Source organism: Heteronotia binoei, chromosome 13 (assembly GCF_032191835.1).
Source record: "Heteronotia binoei isolate CCM8104 ecotype False Entrance Well chromosome 13, APGP_CSIRO_Hbin_v1, whole genome shotgun sequence".
NCBI classification, from domain to species: Eukaryota; Metazoa; Chordata; class Lepidosauria; order Squamata; family Gekkonidae; genus Heteronotia; species Heteronotia binoei.
This window is the reverse complement of record NC_083235.1, coordinates 48,110,960-48,135,457: the sequence shown is the minus strand read 5'-3', so window position 1 is coordinate 48,135,457 and position 24,498 is coordinate 48,110,960. Positions and strand designations below refer to the sequence as shown.

The window sequence follows — 24,498 nt, the reverse complement described above, 5'->3', positions numbered from 1 at the left end:
AAAGGGGAAATGCTGCTTCAGTCATGCTCCAAGTAATTTTGTATGGTGCCTACAAAAAGAAATAATTACAAATTCCTGTGGTAAGTTTTCTAAACAAATTGAAATAATTGGACACACATGATAAACAAGGTGACAATCTTTACTTATAAACTGTATCTTTAGATTCATTCCCAGATCTCTGCAAAATAGGTCTGATTAGAAAGTGCATACTGCAAACAGGGTAAAGATCCTTATAACTGACACTGAGTCATTATCTGTGTGACTTGGAATCCTGTGTTTTTGTTATTCAGTCTTAAAGTTTTTACAGTTTACTTACAAAGGTGGCTGAAACAGAGCTTTTACCCAGGATTCCTCATGTGAATTGTTGAAGTGAACTGTTGAGGTGTGAACTGTGGAACTGTCCAAGTGTGAACTGTTGAAGTGTGAGCTGAACAACAACTGGACTTGATTTGCTATTGGATGAATTTGTTAATTAATGAACTCATGTATTGATGTCTATGTTGTTGATGTAATGTTTACTGATGAATTTATGCTGTATTAACTTGTAACCATAATGATTTTTTGTATTTAACTATTCTCAAAAACGTTTGTATTATTAGGATTAATACTTTGTACTCTTGTGTATGAGTAGTACTTTTGCACCCATGCACTTTATAGTATTTTCACTTCATAGTTAAATTAATAGTTAATTAATAGTTATTTTCATTGAGTGACAAGGCTTGCCTCCTGGATTCATGACTTCCATTGGACTTGCCTGCCCTGTCTATTACACTATGCCTGCCTCACAATGACACAAAAACTGAATGCCGTGGTGAGATCACCACAGACACCACCACAGCAGCATCTGGCAAACACTGTTGGGACACCTTTTTTCTCATTTGGCCATCTTGTAACTATCATCTTAGAGAGATGACTAGTGATGCCATGGTCATGCCATGGCCAGCCACCACAGCACAGACAACACACAGGATTGCTGTGCCCATTGGAGAACACATATCCAAACAGGTTCTTTGAATGCTTTTTCTTTCCCATAATTGGTAATTGATAACAATAACTATAATCTGCAGGCTGCTAGACAGTAAATTTAAAAAATCTGAGAAGACATACCAAAAAGAATGCTGGTACGATATCTTGCAGCTGTCACAAATTTAACTAGTTTTGTTGCCTGGAGAAGACACACAGGAGGTGGCCAATTGAAGATTTCAGCCAGATAAACCTGCTAAGAATAAAAAAAAAACTGCTTTAAAAGGGGAAGAGCAGGCTTCCAAAAACTACTTCTTATCTGTTTCTTATCACATTAGAGTCTAAACAATAAACAAAAGTTAAAAGGCAGTTTTATCAGAAGATGCAACAGAGAGCGACTACGTCAGCGCTATCTTGGGTCGCAACAGATTAACATGACTACTATCCCTCCAGAATCCTTCACACAGAGGAACTATTAGATCTCTAGATTCCAGCAAGATGTTTGTAACAAATCTACAGGCACAAAGACCTACAGAACTAAAATTCAGGTCTGGTAATGAAATCGATTCTATTGATTTGGGGCTTTCAAGTCTCAGGCACTTCACACACCCATGCAAAGAAAGTCAGAAGTTAAAGCAGCCAATAACAGTTAAGGCAAACATAACAGGTTTGGGTGAAGACAAAACATGGATGAGACATAATATATTGGGTTATGATTTTTAGGAGAAAGTGAAGCATCCTGCCTCGAGGGAAAATCTCATATCAGTTTTGGATCTGAGGGTTTAATGATTAAAGTACTCTGATGTTAAGTCAAGCTGGAGAGTTAAGGAACTGAAAGACATAGGAATGGTGAGGAGTTTTGCACGCAGGCTTTTAATTAGTCAGATGATTCTATAAGGCTGTTAAAGGCTGTGTGGATTAACTTAATTTCCTAAGGTATAACTTGAAATGTCAAAAGGCCAGTTTAGTGTAGTGGTTAGGAGCACAGACTCTAATCTGGGAGAACTGGGTTTGATTCCCCATTCCTCCACATTCACCTGCTGGTGTGACCTTGAGTCAGTCACAAGTTCTTTCAGAGCTGTTCTTTCAAGAGCTCGCTCAGCTCCTCCTATCTCACAGTAGGGAAAAGATGGCAAAGGAGATTGTAAACCACTCTGAGATTCCAAGTGAAGAGCAGGATATACCGTAAATCCAGTCTCTTCTCTTCTCACATATCACTGTTCCTTATCATTTAAGTTCTCTTGTTGTGTGGTCACTATCCATAGAAACATATGTCTGGACTAAAGTAAATATACATGAATCAGGTGATCAGTCAAGGGACATTTTGGGGGACCTGTGCTTGCAGAAGGGAATAACTCTCACTGAAACATGTCTTCAAGAAGGATTCTTTTTAGCAGGGTCCATTTGGACAGGTTTGATCTAGAGTCAAGCTTGGACCAGGTTCAAGATCCAACATCCCCAGATGTGTCACTTATGATCTAAGATATGATCTGATTAGTATTAGGGACAGTAGTTAAGTAACTTCCTAATAATTCAGGATTTGAATTCATGATATTTTAAGGGGTTACACAAAAAACCAAAAAGGGATTTGCATGTTTTCCTTTAATATCAAAATGACCAGGCAAGCCATTAACTTCTTGCCAAGTTCCACATATCTTTACTGGGAGACCCTCAAAACTGTAAAAATCCAGAACTGGTTATATAGCAGATTTAGACAGTTTATGGTATGAGAGGGAGAATACCATGAAAAGGGTATAAAAGTGACAGTATAGCTCTGCAGAGGCAGGAGCCTATTGTTCTGTCTTCTCCTCTACCTCCTATAAATGCTCATGTAAAATCTCTCTGACGGCTCCAATTAAGGTCAACTCATTTTATTATTGTTCTTCAAAACTGGTGGGATTAGTGTAATCTGATATTGTAAAGATAGATTCAGGTGGATAGCTGTGTTGATTTTATTTATTTATTTTGATTTATATCCCGCCCTCCCCGCCAAAGCAGGCTCAGGGCGGCTGAGAACATAGAAGCATAGGACAAAGTTTTTAAAATGTATATTTAAAATAATAAAATAAAAATAAAACTATTAATATGTACAACCCCCTGCCCCAAAGTTTGAGTCCAGTGGCACCTTTACGACCAGCAAAGTTTAAATCTAGGTATAAGCTTTTACATTCATGCACACTTCTACAGATACTTCTTCCAAAGTGTGTATGCACACAAAAGCTTATACCCAGAATTAAACTTTGATGCTCTTAAAGGTGCCATTGGACCCAAACTTGTGATACTGTAAAGAGTTAGCATTGCGGTAAGAAGAGTCAGCATTGAGGTAAAATGTGCTGGGATGTGAATAAATTGTTTTGGGAGGATTTATTCTGTTGGGTTGAGAGGAATAGTGGGGAATTAACTTTTAAAACATGAGACTTTCATTTGTTTTTAGAGAGCTTATCCTCTTGGTTGGAGGAATCTGTAATAAGAAGGAATTAACCTTGTCTTAAAATCTTCATTGCTGCACAACTCAAGTAAAAGTGCATAAATAATATTTGGATTGTGTCTGGTTACCTTTAAATGGGATATTGTTGTTTCTTTTATGCTCAAGATAAAAGTTCCCTGGGAATTGACAGGTTAATAGATCTTGTACACCAGTAGGAAAACTAAAAAGGGAATTATACTGTGTGCTAGCTAAAAATAAACACAGAGGTTTCCGCTTCTGCTCAGCGCCGCTCGCAAACGACTCATGTTCAGCAGCACCTCCCAGATGTTCCCCATTCTTGCGTTCTACTGATGCCCAATACAGGAAACACAGCCACACATTCTAGTAGGGCTATCCGGACCGTGTTAGTCCGTTGAAGCAAGAACAGCACCAGAACGATAGAATTTGTAGTCATTCATCGTGAGGTTCTCCGACCCGTGATAGAGACACTTTAGGATTACAACCTTTACCTCCTAAAGGAAACGGGAACCTAGTAGCCACTGCACACCCCCATATTTTATTTTGCCGCAACACACTAACACAGCTGTAGCCAGAATCTGCCTGACTCTCGTCTGATGAGGTGTGCTTAGACAGCACACGAAAGCTTACGTTCTGAATAAAACTTGGTTGGTCTAAAAGGTTCACTTGACTCCTGCTTTGTCCAACTGCTTCAGACCAACGCGGCAGTCCTCTTGGATCTGTCTGACTCTCACTCACTGAAACACTCCTTTCGTGAACACCTCCGTCCTTACGGTGGCGCTACACTCTCGTGCGTTATTAACTGAGCAAGTATACCCAGGTTTGTCATTCCGGCCCCCTCCGGCTGCTCGAATTTCCGCCCCTTCCTTTTCAACCACAGAAAACAAAAGGGAGGGACGCTGGCTTTTGGGGCAGGTTTACTGCACAAGCTGCAGTTCTCGCGCGACGTTGAAGATGGCGGCGTTCTGTGAGGAGTTCACGTTGTGTACTCTGGCCGGTACCGGAGGGTCTGCTCTTCCTCAGGGACCGCTGGGGTTGGAGCCGGACCGGGGCCGCATACTGCTCACTGACCGAGGCAGGACTGTTACGCTGTATGAGGTAAAGAGGCCCTTCTCGCTCCACTTCCCCCTCGTGGGCCTCTGTGCCTTTACCACGGCTCCCCGCCTGCTTCAGCGGCGCGTGTTCCGGTCTCTGAGGGGAGCTTAGCCAGTGTTCTCTTTAAGCGGAGGGTGGTGTGAGCTAGCTCACAGTTTTTTAGCCTCCGGCTCACACAGGAAAAATGCTCAGGAAAAATGGCCCCAGAGCAGGCTAATTTATGCAGTAGCTCTCCAAGTAGAATTTTTGCTCACAAGACTCCACAGCTTAGGGGGAGTATTGGACCTAAGCATCTTTTCTGCAGGGATTTTTGTATGTAGATCAGGTTTTGTTTTAGTCATTGCAGTGCATTAATCGTTCTTTTTATTTTTAAAGTTTCCTTTCGCTCTACTTGTTCTCCATCCTGCCTTCACCGTTATCAAGTAAAGCCTACCTGGCAGGGTTGTTGTGAGGGTAAAATGAAAGAGTATGTATGCTGTTTTGAGTTCCTCAGCAGAAGGCAGCATACAAACTTTATTATGTCATGTTAAATCACATTGTATCTTAACAGTTGGATAGCTTTGCTTGTTTTGTTTTTTTCTATTCCAAGGTTTCTGACCAAAAACCATTGGGCTCCTGGTCAGTCAGACAAGGCCAAAACATTACATGTCCAGCTGTGTGTAATTTTGAAACAGGAGAATTTGTTCTTGTCCATGATGATAAGGTATTTTTAGAATAATTTATGTTACTAGTTTGCAAGAAATAATGTATTGCATTCTGTGGGTTACTTAGCATATGTGACTTAACTGCACTAGATGTGTGAATGTGCATGATAATTTTTACCAAGTTTCATTGTGGCTTGGTATAATAACGAGCTTTTTATTTATGTCTTAATTTCCATTGTATGTTAGTTTCCAGTTTTTCCAAAAGTGGTAAGAAATCAGATGCCAGAAAAAGAGGGAGGCAGAGTTATGACTTCGCATGTATCAAAACTAAGACTTTAGGCAAACAGAAGTGGAAGTCATGATGCTCTCTGTCTCTGGTTTAGGGTTAGGGTGTTCACACTACACTAATGTGTTTTGCAATTGAATTTTTGCTATTCTTACACAATAAAAATCCAGTTGCAAAACACATTATTTAGTGTAGTGTGAATACACCCTCTGTATATGCACACTAGCAGCAGATTCCTGCAAAAGGCAACACGAAAGTGACAGCTCAAGAGGGACTTGTGACCCAGCAAGTGAAGTTGTGTATCCCACTTTAGGGTTGACTCCTTTGATACAGGACCTCTGTTTCCATGGCTGTATCCCTTTATAAGAAAGTCTGCAATTAGAAAAATAGCTGATTTTTTTCAACATGCATTTGGGAGTAAACATGTGCCATCTTGCCATATTTAGTCGTGTTCACATTTTTATATGCAACATTGGTTAAGCAGCTAAGCGTTATGCAGACCAATATAACAATCTAAGTACTTAAATTGAAATTAGCAGAATTATTTCCGTGTACACAGCATTAGAATGAACACTAAATAATCCTTTCTACTGAAGACAGGTTTTTTTTGCACAAGGGCAAAACTATGTTCCATTACTCTCTCTCTTTTTCTGTCTCTTTAGCAACTATATCCTGCTGATCCTGTGATTTTAGGGGAAAGTATTTGTTAATTTCCTGCATTGTGTAGAGAGTTGGACTAGATGACCCTGGGGGGTTCCTTCCAGCTCTATGTTTCTATATCAAGATGGGAAGTTGTGTTAGTCTGTAGCAGTAGAAAAGAGTAAGAGTCCAGTAGTATCTTAAAGACTAACAAAATTTGTGGTAGAGTATGAACTCTCATGAGTCACCGCTCACTTCTTCAGATATCTCATGGAACGATCATACCCTACCACAACTTTTGTTAGTCTTTAAGGTGCTACTGGATTCTTACTCTTTTCTTTAACAACAAGCAGCCCATTTGTGCTGGCAGAGGCCAAGGCAGTGGTTTTGTTTCTTTTGTTATGCTGATGTTGATTTTGTGTTGGGTTGTGGCATTAATATTTGTGATTCAGATGTGTGTAATCTTTCAAATGCAGGGAAACACAGAAGCTTGTTTTTTTTAAAAAAAGGTATTTGTTTTTATGCATGCAAGTCTGTAAATGTACCTTGACTCAGGAGTCTGGCAGCTCTGTGGGTCTGTTGGAGTTGTATTCTAGGTAGCATATGAGTGTGCACATGCATGGACCATTTTTTATTTATTTAGATTATTTTTGTCTGCCTTTCTCACTTGGACTCACAGCCAGTGGTGTGAGTTTTGTAAATTTAAATAAAGAAATTAAGTATTTAAATGTTAGCAAAAGAAGGCAAACATACCATGTACAAAGCTGAACTATTTTTCAAGGGGTTTGTGTGTGCTTCATATCTCATATTTATCAGTCTAACATGAGTAATGCCCTGTGCAACAGCCTTGACAATCATAAATAAATGGTATTTACGTATGTGGGGTGGAAAATTTTTCCATGGAAAAATATAGCATTGGAAAAATTTCCATATCACTAAATCCAGTATTATCATTATATCTGTTTTGGAGGATAATCATCAAGCATAGAAATTAGCATTCATTGAATGAGATTAAAGAAGCTGTGTTCAGCCAAGCTTTGAATATTTTTAATTTATTGCTCTTTTTAAAAATGGTGGAATTTTTACAGGTTTTACAGCTATGGAAAGAAGATGACACTAACTTGGATAAAGTGTTTAAAGCAACAGTAAGTCTTGGTTACTGTAAATCTGTGGAACAGGACTTTTTTTTAACTTATTACCATGAGTAGCTGGTCTGTTGGACCTTGCCATATCGGCCTGAATATTTCCCATAGCTCCACACTCTTCCTGTTCCTACCCAAAGACTTTCTCCTTCTCTTTGGCCTGGTCTGTAAGCCATGTGATACTGAATGTAATGGGAATTGCTATCTTTCCGGAAGAAGGAATAAAAAGTAAGGTCGTGATTCATTGTTGATGCATTGCCAGGAATCAATATGGAAACCGAGGAAGATCAGTCTTTTTCTGCTGTCATTATAGGGTCTACCCATGCTGCTTCCTTGTTGGCACTACTTGTCATTTAAGGCAGAAAGAAATCAGATTTTTGTGTAGAGATATAGTAGCAGCCAGGTTTAAGAGAGAGCCAGGACTAGAGAAAAATTCATTGTTGTATGGTGGAGTATAGAATCCAGCCCAGTATTTTCATAGTACAACTCCTTAAGAATCTTCTTGACAATAAGAACCCTGAGGTTACATACAAATTAGCATTTTAGTACTGTTTAGCTAACCAGAAGTGTAATCTTAAGTGCTGTTCAAATTGAGTTGGTTCAGAGTTCATGCAGCTTTAATTACTTATTTTATATTTGTATCCTTTCATTTTCAGAGAGGTGCAGAATAAACTGCATGAGATCTTTGGGTGGTCTTCTATCTAAATATTGTTAGTTTCAGAATTAGAATAAAATAAAATCTACGGAAATAAAATAAAAGCACAACTTGCTCTCTCTGTCATTAGTTTATGAAGCTGGATAGTGTAAAACATTGTTGCTGACATTACAATATTTATTGCTGGCTTTTTGCCAGGAATCCTAGCTTTATTTCCATTTAAACTGCACACTTTAGGAAAATAAAGAATAAGTTATGAGGGTTTTAATTGTGTTTTTGCAGTTGTCAGCGGATGTTTATCGGATACATTCTGTGCCTAATGCAGAACCCTTGATCCTGTTCAAGAATGGTGCTGTTAAAAGTTTGGATGTTTTGCTAGCAGCACCTCAACAAGAAATTAAAAATGTTTTTTCAAATGAAGTTATTAGGTGAGTGCCCTACTTTGGACTAGCTTCACAATTCAAGAATCAAGTGAGGGAGAAGTCATGAATGCAGGCCATTTAAGTCCTTGCACCTTTGTATCGCTATCTTTATTTCCTGTTTATTCCTGCAAGTGAAACAAAACACTGCTTCATAATGGTTATATGCCTTAAAAGCTGAATATTTAGCAAATAGTTCAAAACATAGAACTGCAAGAGGATGAGAGTTCAAGGCTCTTTCCATCAACCTGCCAGCTGCTACTTGCCCTTTAATTTGGACTTTGACACTTTGTGAAAGAGGGAGGTATAATCCATGAAGTTCCACTCACTACTTTGTTCCCATCAGTTTGTACTTAATAGTGAATATTTTGTGTGTGTGACTTATTGCCAGCTGCCTTGTGTTTTTTTCAAATAAAAACCAGGATAAAAATTTAAATAAACTTTTGATTGGCTCTTACAGAGTGCTAGTTGGAAGGCAGTCCCAGATTCTCATCTTCCTTGCATACCCTCCCCTCCAGCAGCCACTTTTGAAGCATGTGTCAGGGCACCTACATGGACACACAGTCTTGCAACACAGGTGGCTGTACTGAGGTGGGAGGAGTAGGCAAATTGGTCCCTGTCTGCTGCTGTGAGGCCAGTGAAATCTCTTGTGTGGAGAATGTCGGGAAATAAATTGTTCCTATGAGTATCCTGCAGTTGCACTTCATAGAATTAAATCTGTTTTTGAAACAGTATCATTGCTTATTCTGACATTTGAGTTGCAGGGACTTTGAACCTCTGAGAATGCATTGAGCTGTTGCTCATATTCAGCATTTTATCAGGCAGTATTTTAATTGTATTCTAGTAATAAGGCTATGTTTGAAGGACATTACACCCAAACACCAGTGACTTGGTGCCTCTGCATATGTGGAGGCCCTGACCCAAAGACCTGTGCCATTATTTGTTGACCTCTCCACTTTACTCAACTACTAGAAAGAAATTTCTAGACATAATCCTGGCTTTAGTGCCGTAACAGAAAAAATCATATTTTTACTTGAAGATTTGGAGCCAGAAGTTTCATACAGAGTTGCTCTAGCAGCAAAAAAAAAAAAAAGGTAGCGTCAGTATAGACAAGTTAAGATTTTAACTAGCAGCCAATAGACATTATGGGAAACTTTTCAGTTTTTTTTAATACATGCCAAAACATTTTTATACTGTTTTGCTCTAGTTTCACTGTGTTTTATTGTACATTATTTTATTGTTTGTAATGACCATTGACCCTATGCAATAAAACTGATCTATCTGCCTAGTAATAATCATATAACTGATTTTTAGATGGAGTGAGGCTTTTGTGGAAGCAGAAAATCCTGGTGTTGTATTTATTACTGAGCAGGTGAGTGTTTAAAGTTTCAAAACAGCCATATGATATTGTAAGATGGTTTGCATTTAATGTTCACTGAAGTTCAGAGAACAGCAAAAATTGACAGTCATCATGTCTGTTTGTGTGTTTTCAGTGTCCATTTCATATTTGTACCCATTCTATGTGAGATAATGCTGCTTGCACCCATTCAAATAAATGTTTTCCATCTGATCAATAAGGCTGACAGCATGTACATATTCTGATTTAATTTGATGCCGCAGTTCTTTCTCTTCAGTCACAGAAGAATAATCTTATTTTAAGAGACTATTCAAGCATAGCCTTGATTTCACAAATTAATAAAGATATTTGGGCTAACTTGTTTCTAACAAACCTGTTGAATGTCTTATCTGAGTGACCTTTAGTAGCAATGGACAATCAGAAATTGTTCGTTATTGTATGGGCTCCTCAGAAGTCATGCAACTGACACATGGAAACATAAGGCGTTCTTCAGACTTATTAAAGTTTTGTTCTCATAAGTCCTCCATTGGTATACCAATGTAGAAATGTTATCATTCCCTTGGAGGATTCGTAGGGGTGGTAAAAGGGTCTGTTATGTCATAGTGCTTTTCTCATTTGTAATGCTCAGTATATTTAAATGGGTTGTATTTAACGAACTGCCAGTGAAAGGTGTTGGCAAATACAAATTATCCTTCTTCTAGCAATCCCACAGAAAATGGTATCTGGAGTCACAAGACTTGCATGGACATCATGTACGCCTGTAGAGATCTGCTTGCAGAAAGAGGGTCAGATTTCTCTCCTCACTACAGGTGCTGAACTCCATGGCTTTTTCTGCCCATGTATTGTCAGCTGTTGCCTTTCCAGAAGTCAAAAGGGATTGTCAGAAGAAGGGAAAATGGGGGAAATAATATACATTGCACTGATGGTTGGTTGGATATAACCCAGTGCCTAACCCTTGAGAACTGATTGGATACAACACAATGACTTACCCTTGAGAGCCAGTTTGGTGTAGTGGTTAGCACAGGCTCTGATCTGGGAGAACTGGGTTTGATTCCCTACTCCTCTGCATGCACCTGCTGATGTGATCCTGAGTCAGTCACAAGTTCTCTCAGAGCAGTTCCTGAAAGAGCTTAACTCTGCCTACCTCACAGGGTGTGTCTTTTTGGGAGAGAAAGGGAAAACCAGAATAGGGCAGTTAATCAAGTGCAATAAATAATAATTAAAAATTGAGATTGTAAACTACTCTGAGACTCCAAGTGAAGGGTGGGGTATTAATCCAACCTCCTCTTCTACTTCTGCCTGCAAACACAAAAATAATCTGTTCATATTGAGCATAAGGAGCAGCCTTTGTTGAAACTGTTTCAAAGTAATTAGGAAACAATTCTTGTCTTATAAGGAACTGTGGCAAGTCCTTTGAATCTGCTGCCTCACTTGCCTCTATCCAACCATTCAATTAAGAAAACCTAAGTGTTCTTAAGTTTTCTTAAGAAGAGGCATTGATTTCTTCTACTATCATCCATGTGGCCCTTGAGATTTTTGTTCCTAGAATCAGGAAGTTATAGGTGAACTTACAGAAATTGCCATCTGTTTTTAAGAAAACGTTTAAGTGCCATTAAATTGTGGGGATGTGGTTGTATATGGGCTGCTAATATAAACATATGAAGCTCTTTTATATCAGTCAGACTTTTTCTTTCATTGTTGTCTTGTTGATTAATGTTACACTGTGACTGCATTTTCAATAAGAGCATCTCAAATAAGCTGTTCTGTATTTACTAATAACTAATGTTGCTCTTAAGCTTTAAAATATTAAATCTGATATGCACGTTGTCATTGTTAACCATTCAGTTGTGTCGGACTCTTGGCAATTCTATGGGCCAGCTCTCTCCACGTTTTTTGTTCTTGTACTGTTTCTTAGAGTTGTTCTATGCTCAGGCTGGTGTCAACTTTTATGTTATGTGTTATGATGCTAGTATCTAGCTGCAATGTATCTAGATTAAACAAAAAATCAAAGTCTAAACTTTATTTTTAGGATACGAATTGCTTCATATATGTTCAACACTGTAATCCATATATGCTTCACAAGTTTAAAATTGATCAAGGAGGCGAGTCATCCACTCTGCTGAGTTTTGCAGTATATCTGGCAAACAGAACTGTTACACTTCTGTGTTTGTGTAAGTATTGTAGTATATTTAACTTTGTCATGTACATGAGCAGGCCTGATGATACTTTTACTCCCATATTTTGAAATTAAGCTTTATATCAGTGACAGACATAACAGCAATTAACCAGACATTCAAAATAATTCAGTTTTTTCAGTCATTTTTGAATATCAGTCATAAAGCTATTAGTGGAAGATGTTACAGGAGAAAAGGGCAAAATAGTATTATCTGCTGTTGGTATGGAGTTCTTAACTATGTAAGCAAAAACAGAAAAGCTGATCTCTCCTTTGTTCTCTTTAATCCGGGGGTGTCGAACTCATTTGTTATGAGGGCCGGATCTGACGTAAATGAGACCTTGTCAGGCCGGGCCATGTTGGGCTGGGCCTTGTGTGTACCTATTTAAGATTAGGTAGCAGAAGTATAAACTTTATAAAGAACACAGACAAACACAAAGTGTTTAAAAAGAACCCCTTAAAACTTTAGCACTTGGTCTTAAAAGTGCTTTCTTTGTATTTCCCCCATGGGATCCAGGGAACTGGGAAAAAGAAGCTCTGGCTCTTTCCCTCCCTCCCCAAGGGATATGGGGAGAGGGCTCCTCAGCCAATAGAAAGAAAAGAGGCTTGGCTCAGTAGCTCTGCTGTGCGATTGAAAGAGCCTGGCAAAGCAAGCCCAGCCTCCCCCTCCCTTCTTCCCCAAGGGAGGTTCCTCAGCCAATGGAGAAAACAGAGGTTTTTCTCTGTAGCTCCTGAGTGATTGAGCAAGTCTGGCAAAGCAAGCTATGTTGCAGAAGGAAGCAAGAGAGGAAGAAGGAAGCAGTTGCTCGGGGGCCTGATAGGAACCCTCCATGGGCCTGATTCGGCCCCCGGGTCAAATCTTTGACACCCCTGCTTTAATCCATCTGACAAGTAGTGCCTTAGCCTTGAGCCAGTGTTCCCTCTAAGCTGAGTTAGTGTGCTAGCTCACAGTTTTTTAGCCTCTCATTCACACATTTTTGTCTTAGCTCAGGAAAAATGACCCCAGAGCAAACAAATTTATGCAGTAGTTCACAAGTTTAATGCCAGTAGCTCATGAAGTAGAATTTTTGCTCACAAGACTCCACAGCTTAGAGGGAGCATTGGCCTTGATTCAATGGGACTTTTTTGGCAGCGGAGGACCATGTACGTGTGCTGTGCAAGGGGTTTCCATTGATGTGGCCATTGGGCAACTTGATCTTGCAGTGAAAAAGGAAGCAAAGAAAAGCTTTCCACCCTTCTCCTGAAAGGGATCTCTGTGGATCCAAACATAAATATAAAACATTCTTTCTACCCATTCTGTAATTTGATTATATTCTTGCAGATTCCAGTGGATGTATTTATAAGGTTCTCGTCCCACTCCAACAGAATGACTCTGAGGAACAGCATATTTTACTACAGTCACTTCTGATCAGGCTTGAAGAATCTGACAATATTTTTAAACATGCTTCAATTGCTATTCTTGATAAAGATCATATTGCTGTAACTGGATGTTTGGATTCCCCAGACAGAAAAAGTAAAGGTAAGGCAAGTTGTTTCAGGACTCAACACAGGCCTGAAATTGCTCAATATAATTTCCTTTAAGCAGGAAGGAAACATCCAGAAAGTATTCTCAAGATATGGTTGAATCTCAAAGCAACGTTCTTCAAGCAGAAGCATTTCCATTCACCCAAGGGGAGGGGTGGTGTTTGTCCAACATTTTCATGGATTTGCTGCTTGAGCTGTAGTCCATATGCTGTAAGAGGGTCTCTCCAGCCCCCAGGCACAACAAGTCTGGGGAGTGCTGCAGAAGAAGGGACTGCTGCTGATTAAGTATCTTAAGCTAATCCTCTCAAATTGTAGTTGGGACCTAAAAGTGGATTGCAGCTCTTACAAGTGCAGAGTTGCCACTTTCTGAAAAGTCAAGGAAATGCGTCAAATGTCACGGTGATGAAGGCGATTGATATGCTTTTGAAATGCCACTACAAAAGGACAGTCTGAACTTGTGGCAGTTGAAGCAGAGAACTGGCAGAATACAAGTGTAATGTAATGATGCACACATGTTCCATAATTTGGTTATATGATTTTGAAAATGTTTATGGCTGATGGTTAACATTAAAACAGAATGAACTTGTAAGAGATAGTATTATTTTATAGAGAAGCTGATTAGTTTCTTGCAACTTCTTACATTTGAACAAACTGAAATCAGTTTCAGTTGATTTGAAGATGGAAATATTTTGACAGTAATTATGCTTCATTTCATCTAGCCAGCTGTAAAGTTCGAGCATGTCACAATACTAATCTCAACAATAAATTTGAGAATAGTTTAGAAACCAGAGCTTATAATACAGAACTATGATAATAAAAGATACTGGTTTTAAATGTTAATTTTAAAACTCTACTGTTTAGCATACAGACCTCTTTTCTCTATTTCTACACAAAGGAAATTATAGCATTTCTGTCATGAAACAGGCAATAGACATTCACTTGACATAAAGAAGAGGCCTGAAATAGTCAACAGGAAAAAAGTATAAAGCCAGTTTTCTATAAAGTTCCAAGAAAGCAATAATTTTCAATTACAAAGGTTATTGTAAAGTGTGCTACAAAACTCTTGAACTAAGTAATATGGGAGCTGTAGAATCTCATGCACAAAGACCATCACACCAGAAAAACCTGAAAATTAAATGAGGTCAGCAATAAGTTGCAGTGTGTTTTGGTACAAAACCAAGTGCAAGTTCAGGCAGTAAAAGCACAGAGGAGAAAGAAGGAAGCTCTGAAAACACTGAAAAACATGTTCAGGGTGTTGAAAAAAACAAAGAATTAACTGCTACACAAACCAGTATGGCTAGCTATGCAATCAAAGACTATGTTAGGACCAGAGGACCTGTGAACTCTGCAGGTAGTGATGAAGAAAATGTGATTTAACTCTTGTAACAGCATCCATGAGTTATTCAAGTGACTATTCTCGGCCAAATAGCTCAACAGTTTCATCTTGGAAAAACAAAAGCAATGTATTTGGTAGTTTTTGGTTTGGCACCATACTTTTCTGACCTTCTAGTGAAACAACTAAAACAATGCCAGATATTTGTTATCTGTTTTGGAGAAGCTTTGAATAATTAAATTAAAGGGTCAGATGGATTTAGTGGTTCATTTTTGGGATGAATGCTGCCAAAAAGTTTCCACATGGTACCTGAACAGTGTTTTCTTCAAAATGCTGCTGCTTGAAGACCTTCAGAAGTTTCAAGAGTTTACCACTTGCAAAATTAACTACAAGCATCTGTGGTCAGGCCAAATGTAAATCACCTTTTTCTGACCAACCCTCACTAGAAAGGAAAAGAAAATGATTGATCTTAGAACCTTCATGTAATACATGGGTTTTTAAAACAGGATTGCATGCAGTGAAATGGGACCTTAATTCAGTCTTGTGGAACTTGTAATATTTGTTCAGAGATTCCCAAGCTAGGCAAGTGTCATACAGTGCTGTAACAAGAAATACAGTTTCTTCAGAAGTTTGCTTCACAAGGTGCTTGGAGAATGTTACACATCTTGATAGGGCTATCGTTTTTGACCGTTTCAAAAAGTGTGTGGAAGAAGCAAAGCTCCTTAATGTTAAACCTGCAAGTTGCATAAAATCTGCAATGCAAGATCCCAAATGGCATTCATGAAAACAGTTGCAGGAGAGTACGAGCCATTTCTACAAAGGTTTTAAAGCCAGAAGCCATTGGCACCTTTTTTGTATGAAGAGCTTCATGAGCTAATCAGGAAGCTAATAACTCATTGCATAAAATCAGAAAAGCTGCAGGAATTGTCATCAGGTTCACAGTTGTTAACAGTTGACATGAAATTGTCTCAGAACTTGCTTGACAGAAGCAAGGTCAAAATTGACTTTGCAGGAAAGAAGCTCTTAAAACTAAACTGAGTATCAAGTGGCTGAGGTTTACCTAGAATGTTCAATCATGGTAACAGCAGTTGTTGAAAAGTTGGTTGAGAGAAATCCTTTTGAAGTTCAAGATGGGTTGTGGTTTATCAGCATTAGATCCTATCATACACAAACCAAATGTTGGAGTCATCAGAATAGGGACAGTACTACATGCAGCAAATTGAATGAATGACACAACTGCTGAAAAATTAAAGCAACAATAAACTGCTTTAAATATAGATACCCACAATGAATTTAAGGCTCAGTTTCAAGCATATGTGGTAAAACAAGACAATGAATACATTTTACAGTGGTATTTTGATAACACTTCAATTGAAAGTGGATTTTCAGTTAATGTTAGAGAATTTGCATGAAGAAACTGTTGTTTGTCAGTATCAAGTTTATGTTGCTGTCCTGAGTTCTTGAATCTATTGTAATTGATAGGAGTATGTTGCAGTCAGTCAGGTATGCTCATGCATGATATCCAGTACTTAAAGGTTAAATGCCATAAGCAACAAGAAGAAACTATGAAAAGAGAAGAAAAGAAGAAACTTGAGGGAAAAATCAAACACCTTGATAATGCTAAAAAAAAACTGAGAAAAGAAGCCAAACCAGAAGAAGAAACAATGAATCAGGAACAAGAGAGCTGCAAAACAAAAATAGAAAACTAGAAAAAACAAAAAGAGAAAACTGTAGAAGTGATAGCTGTACATTGTTATCTAATTTTTAAAAAAAAAGAATAAAAAGGTAGTCTCCTGTGCAAGCACCAGCTGTTTCCGACTTTGGGGTGACATTGCTTTCACAGTGTTTTCACGTTAGACTTTTTATGGGGTGGTTTGCCATTGCCTTCCCCAGTCATCTACACTTTCCCCCAGCAGGCTTGCATCTAATTTCTAACTTTATTTTTAACTGCAAGTTCATAACTAAGTTTAATATTGTGGCTTCAGTTTAGCTGTTTTTTTAAAAATCTCCATTGAAATTAATATAATTTAGTGGTTTTTTTAAATGAGAACAAAAATGGTCTGCCATTTGTTAATGTTTAGCTATTTAATACATTACATGTATTAAAATTCCATCTCTGTAATTTTTAGTGCATTTTTAAAACAGACGTGTTCTGAAGAAGTTCAAATTGAAGCTCTTTACAAATGTTTGCATTTCACTACTCGCATAGTTTTAAACCGTTTAATAAAACCTTTATTTAATGTAATGTAACCTATGCATTTTAAAACTTGGAGCTTTTTGAATGGTAGTCACAGAAAGTCACAGAAAATAAAAATTTAGTGGCAACCCTGAAGTGTGTCATGGGGCTAGGAGGAAGGATGAGGAACAGGGTGACCCGGGAGAAGCTTTATTGTAAATTTGAGATTACTGCTGCATAATGTGTGAAGAGGGCATGAAATACAGCCAGTTGCTCAATGACACTATATTTTTATAAGTATTTAATGTTAAAAATATTATAAACTTGTACATTGTTAATAGCCATATTTATTGTGTTTTGTGAAGCGGGAAAGTAGTGTATTTTGCTAGTAGGTTCCCAAAAAGTATAGTAAACTTAGAAGTAGATTCTATTTCAGAAAATTTGAGAACAGCTGACCTCAACTAATGACAAAAGCAAAAGTTACTGGGAAATAAATAAACTGTAATGAATTACTTTATCGATTTAGTGAACAATTTTTCTCATGCTTTTTCAGGAAGACTAGGTTCAGCTTAGAATTCCAGATCTAAACAATATTAAAGGCAAGTAATGACTACTAGTAAAAAACCAAAACCCTTTTTAGAGGTCTAAGTATGTAGACCTGGAACCCAAGTGCAAATCTTAAAAGGAACTTTACAAAATAAACTGTGCAGATGAAGTCATCTGTGTTCCTTTGCTGCTAATGACTTCTGGTTTCTGTTAACAGATGCCTGTAGGGTATAACAAGGGATCAGTAGGATAAGTAGTACTGTGCTGTAGGGGTGTGCAAAAAAAAACTTCGGAATTAATCTGATTTGGAAATATACGGGGCCAAAATATTCGGAATACTGTATATTTCCGAATACTGATATTGGAATAGTTGTATATACTGGAGATATTCGGTTATTTCCAAATATACGGCCCAATTATACCCTATGGGCCACTGAAATCAATGGCAAAATAGGATATATTGGAAGCTGCCTGGAGGGGAGGGGGTTTGAGGGAGAGCCTCCAAATTTGCAGGGGACTCTCCCCTACGAACCCCCAAGTCCCAAAAAGATTGGGCCAGGGGTTCGCATTCCAGAGACACCCAAAGAGGGTGCCCCTATCCTACCATTATAACCTGTGGGCCATTGAACTTAGTGGCAACAAAGGGTATAATCAGAGGCTACTGGGGGCAGGGGGTTTGTAGGAGAGCCCCCAAAACTGCATGGAACCCTCAGACTCTAAAAATAGCTAAAAATAAGTGACCCACCCCACACACCAACCCCCTCACACCAACCAGAGGTAATTTAAAAAAACCAAAACGTGACAGAAATAAACTTAACTTTTAACCACCACCACCACCCCAAAAAAACAACCAGGAAAAGGGACAACAGGACAGGATGTAAAACCAACAGCAACAGATCCAAACAAATCCGAAAAAAGGCCAATAAACTCAACTGTTAAAAACTGAACTTTTTAACAATAAAAATTAGTCCAAACAGCCCCCCCCCCAAGAACCAGAATAGAAAAGGAACAACAGCAGCACAACGCAGCAGCAACAAATCAAATACAGAATCCTTTTAAAACAGTAAAAAACTTAACAATACAGGAACTTAACCAACCCCTAATATCTTATTCTCCTGTTTGTAGAATGGGTTTCCTTATGGAATATAAAATTTCAAACACTGCAAGATTCCAAAGAATTGCCACTGGGATCCACTGGGCAGGTAGGCTTCAACATTTGTTTCTAATGTGGAAAGCATCTGGTTGAAAGAAAACGTATGGTAATCAAGTCTTAAAACATTTCTTGTTGCAATGTAGTAAATACAGCTACCAGAAGATGCATTGTTTTTAAAAAATATTTGGCCTAAAAGAAATAAGAATAGTTAACATGACTATTGCACATAAGAGGATATTTGCATTGATTTAGTGCACACTAGTCCTGCTGATGTATATTACTGTGTCATGTTTCTGTTCTTTTATTTACAATGCTCCATCTCATTCTTTATTAAACCATCTGTGGTAGGCTAAAAGTAAGCCCAGGGTCAGACAATCCATACCTATGCTAGTTCTGTTGCCTGCTCCAATCTTAGTACTATGTGTTTGTAGGGTGACATGAAAATAATTGTGTTTGTGGAAGCAACTAGCAAATAAAGTATTTAAATCACTGCACTTGTTACATAGTGACCGCTGAAGAATCTGAATGCAATGATAGGCTGCAATCTTGGATGATAGACATGGCTGGCGCATGGGAGTAGGCAGCACCTGGGGTGCCACTTTGCCTAAGGGGCACCACTAGGCACCCCATCCCCCTGCCCCACTGCTCTCGGCTTCGCAGGTCACAGACCCGGGAAGCTGAGAGTGGCTGGACAGCGCATTGGCGGTGCTCTCCTTCGAACGTGGCTTCCCTTGCAAGGGAAGCTGGGCTCAGAGGGGAATGCGCCCCGCCCAGCTGGCCTTAAAGGCGAGAGCAAGCAGGCCGGTTCTTCTCCAAGCTCGGGTTCCTTGTAAGAGAAACCAAGCTTGGAGGAGAAGAAGGTGCCCCGCTTGGCTGCTCTTACCTGAAGGCAAGAGCAGCTGGGCAGGACCAGGCTCGCTCTTCTCCTCTGAGTGCCTCCAAGAGTGCACTCACAGGCATTCTCCTCTGAACTCAGGTTCCTTTGCAAGGGAAGCTGAGCTTGGAAGAGAAGAACATGCTTGGCCCTGCCTGGCTGCTCTTGCCTTCAGGGCGAGAGCAGCCAGGCAGTGTGAGTAGGGCATTCTCCAATTGCTTGCCATAATCTAGATTCTTAGGGTGCAGTTTAGGTTTTACACATTTCTGTGTTATAGCAGTGGCAGTGAGTCTTGGCATGACAGACTTTCCAGAGCCATCGATGAGATCACACCTCGACGCCCTCTGCGCCCTCGCTCTAAGCTAGCACCATGGTACAACCTGGAGTTGCGGCAGATGAAACAAGGACTCAGACGGCTAGAGAGGCAGTGGCGGCATACTCGAGATGAAGCAACTAGAACATCTTATAGAGAATTTATGAGGTCCTATGAAATGGCAGTCAAAGCCACAAAGAAAACTTACTTTGTGGCCAAGTTTGTGTCTGCAATTTCGCACCTGGCACAATTCGGACCCTTACAACACTGCCACTTGGCAGGCCAATTCTAGGGAGTTGGAGATCGGCTGTGAGGCTTTTGCGAACTTTTTTGCAGATAAGATCTCGTCGCTCCGCCACGACCTCCCCGCCACATTGGAGGCAGTATGTGAACTCGAGGCCCCGTGCCTGTCTTCTGGTCCTGTTCTGGATTGCTTCGATACACTCAGCCTAGAGGAAGTTAACAGAATCCTCTCAACTGTACGCCCTACAACTTGTGATCTGGACCTTGTCCCTCCTGGCTAATTAAAGCTTGCCAGAGGGAGCTCAGATATCCTATACGGGATATCATAAAGAGATCCCTTGCGGGAGGGCGTTTTCCAACACCTCTTAGAGGCTGTGGTCCGCCCTCTCCTGAAAAAATTGACGTTAAACCCGGCCGAATTGGCACATTACCGGCCGGTCTCAAATTTACCCTTTGGGGGTAAAATTATTGAGAGGGCAGTAGCGCTGCAGTTACAGAGCTTTCTGGATGACACTTCCGTCCGAGGCTCTCACCAGTCCGGCTTCCACCCAGGTCACGGGACAGAGACAGTGCTGGTCGCCCTGGTGGATGACCTCCAGCGGCATCTGAATTGAGGTGGCTCGGTGGTACTGATGTTGTTGGACTTACTGGCAGCGTTCGATACGGTCGACCATCGGTTGCTGACCCGCCATCTCGCCAACGCAGGGATTCAGGGGTTAGCCTTGCAATGGCTTTCCTCTTTCCTTGATGGTCGGGGACAAAGGGTGGTGATTGGGGGTGAACTGTCCCAGAGACGCGCGCTTAACTGCGGGGTGCCTCAAGGGGCAGTGCTCTCCCCAATGTTGTTCAACATCTACATGCGCCCCCTTGCCCAGATCACCTGGAGATGTAGGTTGGGTTGTCACCCGTATGCTGATGACACACAGCTCTATCTACTGATGGACGGACGGCCTGACTGTCCCAGAAAATTTGAACCTGGCGCTAAAAGCTGTGGCTGGATGGCTTAGGCTTAGATTGAAGCTCAATCCAGCTAAGACAGAGGTCCTTTGCTTGAGTCATGGTGGTCCAGGAAGGGAAATCCCCCTACCGGCGTTTGACGGTGTGCCACTGGCAAGGGCGCACAAGGTCAAGAGCTTGGGGGTGCTACTGGAGCTTGCTTTGACAATGGAGGTCCAGACAGCAGCCACTGCTAAATCTGCATTTTTCCATCTTAGGCGGGCAAGGCAGTTGGTCCCCTTCCTGGAGCACGGCAACCTGGCAACAGTGATCCATGCAATGGTCACCTCGAGGCTGGACTACTGTAATGCCCTCTACATGGGACTGCCCTTGTGCTGAACCTGGAAGTTGCAGCTAATTCAGAACACAGCTGCCCGGCTGTTATTGGGGCTTCCCAGGTGGGAGCACATTCAGCCAGGACTATGGGAACTGCACTGGCTGCCAGTAGTATACCGGATTCATTACAAGGTGCTGGTTATTACCTTTAAAGCCCTATATGGCCTAGGACCTGCCTACCTTAGGGACCGTCTCTCCCCACATGTTCACCAAAGAGTACTTAGATCGGGATCAAAAAGTCTATTGATCCCCAGGTCGAAGGAGGCCCAATTGAAATCAACTAGAGACAAGGCCTTCTCAATCGTAGCCCCCTGCTGGTGGAACCAACTGCCAGATGAAGTGAGGGCCTTGCAGAACCTTGTGCAGTGCTGCAAGGCCTGCAAGACTGTCCTTTTCCGGCTGGCATTCAATTGACTTGGCACCGGTACTTAAGAGAGGTGGAAGAAGGCTGTCACCACCAGAATAGCACCAACTCAATATTCTGTTTTTCTGTTTTAACTGTTTTAATCATTGTATATCTATTTTAATACCGAATGTGTAATTTTAATACTTATTCATTTAATTGCTTGTGGGATTTTATGTTGTGAGCCGCCCTGAGCCTGCTTCGGCAGGGAGGGCAGGATATAAATCAAATAAATAAATAAAGTGACTTTAAGAAGCTTGTTCATTGAACTATCTACAGCAATTGTTATTTTTTAATAACAGTAACATCCATAAAACATCAACTACTGCATTATAAGAGTTAAAACAACAATAGTGCTTCAAAACACCTTTTGGATGATTGCACATTTTACACAAAATTAGGAAACTGTAGAGGAGGCTTTTTTTGGAACTTAGCATGATAACCAATTATCTTTGTGTCAGTACGTCTGTGCTCAGTTTTACAAAGAAATATTATGACTTTCAAAATGCTTAATTTGTATTGGTAAGACTGTTGAAGCAAAAGGTAGGAAAAAGCTTCCTTTATGAACCGGAAATCTCAGAGTTTTGTAGCATCTTAGATTGCTATTGTGCTTCAGTGTGGATTGTTCATCAAACAGATATTAGCTCACTAACAATGTATTCCATTTTTTCTAGTGTTGGTGTTATGGAGACAGACTCTTTGTAACACATGGGAAAGAATTAAAAGTAATCCTGTATAAATGTGAAACATCATCCTTAGCTGCTGCTCTTGGGAAAATCAAGAGTACACCAACATTAGGTAAGAGTTTAATTGTGCAGTTATAGTCCGCATGATAGACTTGCCACTAAATTTTTTCTGAAAACCTGCATATAAAACTAATAAATGCAAAAGGATGTGTCTTAGAGAAACTTGATATAGTGGAAGGAATACAGCGCTATAATATCCAGTGTTACTAGCGGTGCACTTTTGGATCTACCCAAGCCTTATTGGTATTTTTGGGGTATATTTTCAATTCCCCAAATGTATCCAGGTTTTCTCAGGACAACAAAAAACAAAAAATCCCAGATATATTTGGGTTTTTGGGGTAGATCTGAAAACAGTAGAGAGGCAGGAGCAAATTGTTTCCATTTCTTAGCTGTTTGTCGGGCAGGTTTGTGCAGTCCCTTTAAGCCAGGGGTCCTCAACCTACGGCCCATGGGCCAGATGCGGCCCACTGAGGACGTTTATGCGGCCCGCCGGGTTATGGCAAAATCAGACCGGAAGTGACGTTCGACCTAAACTTGCATTAGCAACGCACACTTCCGGCACTGGGCTGAGGCGGCGGAGACAGAGTGTGAGGTGATACTGAGGTGAGGTGAGTTCCCAGACCAGGGTGTGTGGTGTGGGGAAGGGAGAGAGATGCAGAAGACGGAGAACTGACGGCCCGCGGCCTTGTACAGTAACGGCAGTCCGGCCCTCCAACAGTCTGAGGGACAGTGAACTGGCCCCCTATTTAAAAAGGTTGAGGACCCCTGCTTTAAGCCTTCAAAGGGACTGCAGAAGTCAACCCGAGGTTCAGCCAGCTCCCCACCACCTCGGTTGTGGCTAGTTTCTCTTGCAGCCCAGTTTAAACTGGGCTGAAAGAGAAGCCAGCCCAAGATTAGGTGGGTCACTGGGGGGTTGAGAACTCACCACCTGTGTGGCTCTGCGCTGTCTTCTGCTGCCCAGTTTACATGTCAGGAGAGGGCAGCCCAGCCGGAACCACTGTGCCTGCGAGGAGCCCATCACTTCCTGCAGACACAGCTCTGTGTTGCATTCTCCTTTTGCCCAGTTTAAAATGGGTGGCAGAGGGCAACCCAGCCAGAGATCGGCTGTGCTTGCAGGGAGCTGATTGCCCTCCACTGGCACAGCTCTGTGCTGCCTTCTCCTGTAATTTAGTTTAAGCCAGGCTGCAGGAGAAGCCAAGACAACTCCAGGATTGAACTGGGTTTGTTTTACCGGCATTTTTTGGTTCTGGTCGATTGGACATGAAAATTTTGGGGATTTCTGAAAAATTCCAGATCCAAATACCATATTTGGATCTGGAATTTTATTCCATTTTTTAATCTCCAAAATTTTTCAGGTCTAATAGACCCAAACTGAAAAATACCAGTTAAAAAAAAATTCACCCCTAATGGTAACTCAGGTACTTTAATTTCTGTATTTTCTTCCCGCTTATCTGTCTCCATATGTGTGGTCAAGAGTAATGCTTCCTGATATGTATGGTAAAGAGTCAGGATGCGTTGTCTTAATTATATTTTATTATTGTGTGTGTGTGCACCTGGAAGGCATGGTGATCTCTGGTGACTGACCCCTCCTGGAGGCCTGGAGGATATTCAGAGAGGTGGCTGAGTAAAGCCTGCCCTGTCCTCCTGACTGCAGGTATTTCAAGGACATCTTCCATCCAAATACTTGTCGAAGTCAACCCTGCTTAGCTTCCAAGATCTGCCAAGATCAGGCTTACATGGACTATCCCAGATAGGGTTTTTAATTATTTATGCAGTACCATCAATATCTGTGACATTTTATAGAACATCACAAGCAAAACACAGATTGCTGTCTACAGGAGCTAACTCAAATTCAGGTCAAGGATCATAAAGCAAGAAAGAAGAAAAGGGGTAGTAAAGGTACTGGATGGATGTATGCAAGGCTGAACAATCCCACATTCCCATGAGGCCTAGCAATTTTGGCAGTAGTTTTAGTGTGCTATGTCCGAGTGATCCTCAGTAGGAGTACAAAGCTTCCTTATCATTGCACATCAGAA

The 24,498-nt window shown here is 40.5% G+C and overlaps 1 protein-coding gene across 1 annotated transcript in view; it reads left to right on the top strand.

Annotated features, from left to right (window-relative positions):
- Positions 1-4,077: 4,077 nt before the first annotated feature.
- Positions 4,078-24,498, top strand: part of NOL11 (nucleolar protein 11) — a 35,548-nt gene continuing 15,127 nt past the window's right edge. The window contains exons 1-9 of the mRNA XM_060252938.1: positions 4,078-4,507; positions 5,094-5,207; positions 7,162-7,218; positions 8,153-8,298; positions 9,604-9,661; positions 11,676-11,817; positions 13,141-13,338; positions 18,524-18,600; positions 22,391-22,514. Of these exons, the coding sequence (XP_060108921.1) occupies positions 4,364-4,507; positions 5,094-5,207; positions 7,162-7,218; positions 8,153-8,298; positions 9,604-9,661; positions 11,676-11,817; positions 13,141-13,338; positions 18,524-18,600; positions 22,391-22,514 (1,060 nt within the window). The 5' untranslated portion in view covers positions 4,078-4,363. The remainder of the gene's footprint in view (positions 4,508-5,093; positions 5,208-7,161; positions 7,219-8,152; positions 8,299-9,603; positions 9,662-11,675; positions 11,818-13,140; positions 13,339-18,523; positions 18,601-22,390; positions 22,515-24,498) is intronic.